The sequence below is a fragment of the Vombatus ursinus genome, unplaced genomic scaffold (assembly GCF_900497805.2).
Source record: "Vombatus ursinus unplaced genomic scaffold, bare-nosed wombat genome assembly UNPS02010769.1, whole genome shotgun sequence".
Lineage (NCBI taxonomy): Eukaryota > Metazoa > Chordata > Mammalia > Diprotodontia > Vombatidae > Vombatus > Vombatus ursinus.
Genome location: NW_020950547.1, coordinates 3,978,209 through 3,984,684, shown reverse-complemented (window position 1 = coordinate 3,984,684; position 6,476 = coordinate 3,978,209). Strand labels below are relative to the sequence as shown.

The 6,476-nt window shown below is 45.7% G+C and overlaps 1 protein-coding gene across 1 annotated transcript; it reads right to left on the bottom strand.

Moving 5' to 3' along the window:
• Positions 1-1,773: 1,773 nt before the first annotated feature.
• CNPY2 (canopy FGF signaling regulator 2) lies at positions 1,774-5,666 on the bottom strand. Its single transcript, XM_027854966.1, has 5 exons — positions 5,560-5,666; positions 3,410-3,525; positions 2,650-2,853; positions 2,387-2,483; positions 1,774-1,964 (listed from the first exon to the last, which is right to left on the bottom strand). Exons 1-5 carry the CDS (start codon positions 5,645-5,647, stop codon positions 1,921-1,923), a joined length of 549 nt encoding a protein of 182 aa, XP_027710767.1. The 5' UTR covers positions 5,648-5,666; the 3' UTR covers positions 1,774-1,920.
• Between the last annotated feature and the right edge of the window lie 810 nt (positions 5,667-6,476).

Genomic DNA, 6,476 nt, shown 5'->3' with positions numbered 1-6,476 from the left:
ACCTCCACCTCATCTTCACCTCCCTCTACTACTCCTTCACCTATTTGTTCATACTCAATCAAGTCTCCAAAGGGAAACATGTCTTTCCCTCAAGCCAAGGCTCTCCTTCCACTTCAGCACTTGGTCTCCTTTTCCTCTCAGCACTTTTGATCTCCATCTTAGAGTTTCAGTATCTCCTTCCCACAAACTCGTTGCTTCTCTGCATATGATGCTCAGATCTTATCTACTCTAAAAAACCCCAATTTCACTCAAGTTTACTATCCCCACGAGCTGCCGTATTGTGTATGTCCTATCTCTTCTCCTTCCATGCACAAATTAACCCTTGGTCTCTATTTCCTTCTTCTTCTCGATTCCTCACGCTGCATGGCTTCCATCTTCACCATTGCACTGAAACTGGACTCTTAAAGAACCCCGCTGATCTCATCCAAAACATACCAGCCTTTTCTCAAGATCTCTCCAGTATTTGACACCACTGGCCAGCTCCTCTCCCTTGATGTTGCATTCTTTAGTTTGTGATGGTACTCTTGTTTAGCACCTTGTCTCATTTTCTCATTCCTACAACGTAACCATAGGCCAAAGGCTGAACTTGGCCTTCTTCCCTTCTCATTTGGCAATCTCATCCACGTCCCCTGCCTCAGCTATTATCCCCAAAAACACAACATTCCAGGGCCTGACCTCTCCAACTTGCAGACTGCTATTTCCATCTTCATGGCCCACCTGACCCTCAAGCTCAGCATGTCTAAAACCGAATTAATCTTTCCTATGTCCCGTTTCTGCTGTTTACTTTGCTAGTTTTAATCAGCTGAACCATTGTTCTCCCAGTCTCCAAGCCCATCACCTCAGACATCTGATGTTTACTTTCCTTCCAACCAGTCCAGTTCCATTCTTACCATTCTTACTGCCCCTAACCTGTGACCTAGGCTAACAGGCTCCTATTGTGTTTACATGCCTTTCCTCTTTGCCACCTCCTGTCTATGCACCAAAGCTAGATTAGTGTTTCTGGTACACAGGCATCACGAGCTATTCTACTGCACTCCAATGCCTACCAAAGTCCATGGTCCTCATATCTTGGTTTTCAAGACCTTCCTCAATCTGGTTCCAAACTACCTTTCCCGTGTTATTTCTCAACACTCCTCCAGCATATTCCTCATGCTTCATTCATACCTGATTATCTGCAACCTCACAAACACATTCCAAGTTTTTCCACCTTGATGCCTTTGCTGAACCTGTTCTTTATGCCTGGAATGTCCTTCCATCAACCACTCCACATCTTTATTTACTGATATCCTATTTGTCTTTTAAAGTTTAATGCCCCATACTCCATGAAGCTTTCCCTAATCCCTCATGTGGGAAGTTCCTAAGCTGTTCATAGACCACTCATGGACTTACAATAAAACTACATGTAACAGAGGCTTATCTTGCCTACTCGAATGTAAGGGCAGAAACCCTCTCTTCTGTGTGTTTATACTTCTCAGATGCCCTCATAGAGTACACTAAATGTTTGTGAAATGAATGAACTTGTGTCCTCTAGTTCTTTCATATGTGAAAGAGTACTCTGTACTGAATACACTGTACTCAGCTCCATCATGGAGTAAGCATTCAATAAATGACTAAATGAATAAAACCAGCCCCCCATGAGAGCTAGATGGTTCAGAATTCATTCCCATGTTCATTCTACCCCAACTCCCAAATTCCTTCCCTGTCCCCCCCCTTCTGTAGACCCCCTAGCCCCAGACCTAATATAAGGGAGTGAGATTGGTAGGAAGACACGACTTCATTTGCACCATGGTTTCTTTTTTTTTTCCTCCTTTTTTTGGGTTCATTTTAGTAAAAACATCATATAAAAGGCATTGCAGCCCCTTTTCCCCTCCTGGGGGGTGATCCGTCAGGTCTGACTGGGTTGAGGGATGCTCCAGTGGGTCACAGCTCATCATGAGATATGTGCAGGGCGTGGTCACACAAATCTGCAGGCACAACACACAACAAAATTTTGCAGACAAATATTACCATCCTGCTGATATACTCCACTGAATACATATATGTGTATATGTACATGTATATACACACACATATGTATAAAAATAGGAATAAAATCAGAATAGTTCCTAGCATCACGCTGCCATACACACCCTCAAACATTCTTTGGAGTATGTGCTCATATATTAAAACTTCCCCAAACCTCTTCCCACTTCCACTCTCCTTCTCTTTATCCCACATGGGGACACATGCCACTGAGACTTGGGGGAAGCAAATAAGAGCTAGCAGTTGCGGACATTGAGGGGTGAAGGGTAGAGAGGCAATTCTGAAGCCCAGGTCTCCAAAGAAGGAAGGAAAAAACACAGGCTGTAGTCAAAAATATGGAAAGATGAAGACAGGGAAAGCTTACCTGTACGTTTGCTACAGAGCCGGTCTTTGACATTGTCAGTCTCTCGGGAAAAAAACTCAATGAGCTCATCCTCATATTCTTCTACGATGCTCTCACACTGTAAGCCCAAAGGACAAGTCAAAGTGAGGGGTGCTGGCATGGAGGCCTTTGCTCCAACCTCCCCAAGAGAAACTAAGGCAACGCTCTTAACTCTTTGCCTTGGGCCCTCTGGCAACCTCAGAACACTTGAAGCCCCACTCTCCCATTGGCTTCTCAGCCCTTACAGCAAACTTGAGGCTGGCTCTGATGTCTCCGTCAATTCGAACGCTTTCCACGTCTGGCTCATTAGCTCTCTTGTCCCGGGTCACTACCCGTACGTAATTCTTTCGATGAGTGGTGGGGTCGGCTTGTTCCCCATATTCCTTCATTTGCTCACAAACCCGTTCCAGCAGTTCTGTCAAGTGGGCTTCTGAGCGGGCATAGGGTACCTAGGAGGGCAACACACAAAAATCTTCAGCCTGGCTCAATCCCTCCCATTTCTGGGCATTCCCAGAGGTCATTTCCCCAAATTCACATCCTTCCTTTCCTCCTGAACATAATTTGAAACTAATGTTCTCCAGAAAGCCTTCCCTCATTAACTATTGTTACCTATATGCCATTAAGTACTGATGGACCAAGTTTACACAATATTCATTTTTGTTTATTGCTCTAAGAAATGGAGATAACTCAGCAAACACTTATTACTCTCCTAGAGTGTTTATAATATACTGTTCTGCTCACAGTGGATACTGAAATCGTCTGCTAGCAGCAAAGACAACAGGGTGGTCAAGGTCCCCAACCTGGCCATTAGGGATCAATCCTTACCCATCTTCTCCCTTAATGGAAGTGTGGAAGAGTGGAAAGTATAGCTCAATCTTTCCTATTACTCTCTGAGCCTGCGTCTCATTACTCTTAACAAGATCAAAGCCCATTCTGCCAGGCCAGATACCCAGGCCTTGCCCAGAGCCAATGGGGCTACTTAATTTTAGAGAAAGTATAAATTACCTCCACAAATGACTGGCTGCCATCAGGGTTGATACGAAAGGAACCCATCTGGATGGTCTTCTTGGGGTCTACTTGGGCAATTTCCCACTCCAGTTCATCCACAAGAGCCCTGCAGGCTGGAGGAATGGGAGCAGAGGAGCATAAAGGATTAGCAACCTTAGAGATCATTTAAATCAGGGTTTTCTTCTTTTTTTATTACTTTATTTTGATTTATCAATAATCACTGCCATATGCTTTTGAGTTTAAAATTTTTCTTCCCTTTCCTTCCCACCACCCTCCGCAAGACGGTGCTAAATCAGGGGTTTTTAACCTGGGCTTCACAGACTCCCAGAGAGTCTGTGGATAGATTTCAAGAAGTCCCTCAACGTGGATGGGAAAAATATTTTGATAACTGTATTTTGATATGATTAGTTTCCTGTGTAATTCTATGTATTAAAAATATACAGTTAACTATATGAACACAACTATAAAATCCTTTTCATACAAATGAAGTCAGATCTAAACAACTGGAAAAATATTAATTGCTCATGAGTAGGCCAAACCAATATAATAAAAACGACAATTCTACCTAAATTAATCTATTTATTCAGTACCATGCCAATAAAACTATCAAAAAATTGTTTTATAGAGCTAGAAAAAATAATGACAAAATTCATCTGAAGAACAAAAGCTCAAGGATACCAAGGGAATCAATGGAAAAAAAAATGTGAAAGAAGGTGGTTTAGCCATACCATATCTCAAACTGTATTATAAATTGGTAATTATCAAGACAATCTGGTACTGGCTAAGAAATACAGTGGTTTACCTGTCAGATTTATGGATAAGGGAAGAATTTAGGCCCAAAAAAGATATAGAAAGCATTACAGAATGTAAAATAGATCATTTTGATTGTGTAAAATTAAAAAGGTTTTGCACAAACAAAACCAAGGCAACCAAAATTATAAAGCAGAAAACTGGAAAAAATACTTGCAACAAGTATCTCTGATAAATGCCTCATTTCTCCAATATATAGAGAGCTGAGTCAAATTTCTAAAATTAATTCTTCAGCTGATAAATGGCCAAAGGATATGAAAAGGCAGTTTTCAGACAAAAAAATCAAAGTTATCTATAGTCATATGAAAAATATGACTATTGATCACTACTCATAATTGATCAGAGAAATACAAATTAAAACAGCTCTGAGGTACTACCACTTCACATTTATCAGAGTGGCTAATATGACAAGAAAAGGAAAATGGACATTGGAAGGGATGTGGGACACTAATGCACTGTTGTTGGGAGTTGTGAACTGATCCAACCATTCTGGAGAGCAATTTGGGATTATGCCCAAAGGGCTATAAAACTGTATATTCCCTTTGATCCAGCAATATCACAGCTAGGTCTTATATCGCAAAGACATCCAAAAAAGGGAAAAGGACCTATTTCTACAAAAATATTTATAGCAGCTCTTTTTGTGGTGGCTAAGAATTAGAAATCAAAGGAATGCCCATAAATTGGGGAATGGCTAAACAGGCTGTGGTATATGATTGTAATGGAGTAATATTGACAAGCAGGATGATTTCAGAAAAACCTAGAAATACTTACATGAACTGATGTATAGTGAAGTGAACAGAATCAGGAGAACTTTGTACACAGTAACAGCAATATTGTACAATGAAGAATTGTGAATGACTTAACTATTCTCAGCAATACAACGACCTCAGACAATCCCAAAGTTTTAATGATGAAATATACTGTCTGCCTCTGGAGAACTGATATTGCCTGAATACAAACTGAAGTGTGCTATTTTTCCCTTTCTTTCATTTTTTTCTTTTATTCGAGTCTTCTTATACAAAATTATTAATATAGAAATGTTTTACATAGTTGCACATGTATATATCTGATTGCTTACCGTCTCAGGGAGGGGGGAGGGAAGGAAAGAAGGGACAGAATTTGGAACTCAAAACTTTAAATAAAAATGTTAAAAATCAAAAAAAAAAAAAAAAAAGAAACTGATTCTGGGGAGGGGATCCACTGGCTTCCCCAGACTGCCAGAGGCGTCCGGGGCCCCCGAAAAGGTCGGCCAGGGCAGCGTGGCCGGGTCGGAAGCCCGGGGCGCTGACTCAGGTCACCCCTCCTCCTCCAGCCCCCCGGCCGGCCCGGGCCTTTACCTCCACAACGCAGGTCCTGGCTCCTTCGCGCCCACGCGCTGCCCAGCAGGGCGGCCAGGAACAGGGCCAGCCCCCCGCAGCCAGCCATGGTCCGCGCGGCGCCGGGACAGCTCCGCCTGCCTGCGGGGATAGGAGCGGCCAGGGATGAGCGCGGCCCGGCCCCGCTGCCTGCGCCTGCCCCCCGCCCCCCGCCCCCCGCCCGGCCCGCCCGGCCCGCGCCGCTCCCAGCTTTGCCCCCGGGCCCCGAGGCTCCAGGGCAGCAGCCAGTGCGGCCACCACACGTCAGCCCCTACCCCTACCCAGGCGCCGAGCGCGGCAGATCGGGCTGTTCCGGGGCTCTTCGGCGCCGCTCACCGCCGGGACCGCCCGACTCCGCGCCCGCAGCCTCGCGGCCCGTCCGCCCGCCCGGCGGGGCCCAGCCCCGCGGCTCGCAGCCCAAGCTCGTCGGGTCCGGCAGCGGCGGCAGCGGCAGCTGCTAAGACCCCGGTGCCTGGTGGCAGGACCTGCGTGGCAAAGGGAAGGAGGCGTGGCCCCAGGGGCGGGCGGGAGGGAGGGGCGAGGCCGAAGCCCGAAGAAGCCGGGCCCAGCAGGTGAAGGGAGGGTCCTAGGTGCAGCGGGAGCGGAGAACTACAGTTCCCAAGAAGCTTTGCACCAAACAGGAGCTCCGGCCATCTGCCACCACGCTTCCTATGCACCCTCCGGCCTTAAGGAACACGGCCGAGGCACTAGGGCTGGGGGATAGACCAGGTGCTAGCTCCGCTCAGCTGTCTAATCCATATTCCATCTGCCCCGGGAACCCCCACCTCCACTCCCAGATTTTAAGTGATACTAAGAATCCAATGCAAGGAGGAAAAGACGGCAAGAATAAAGAATTTGCCGCGTTGCCCTACAAAGATGGGCCAGTTATACTCCACCAC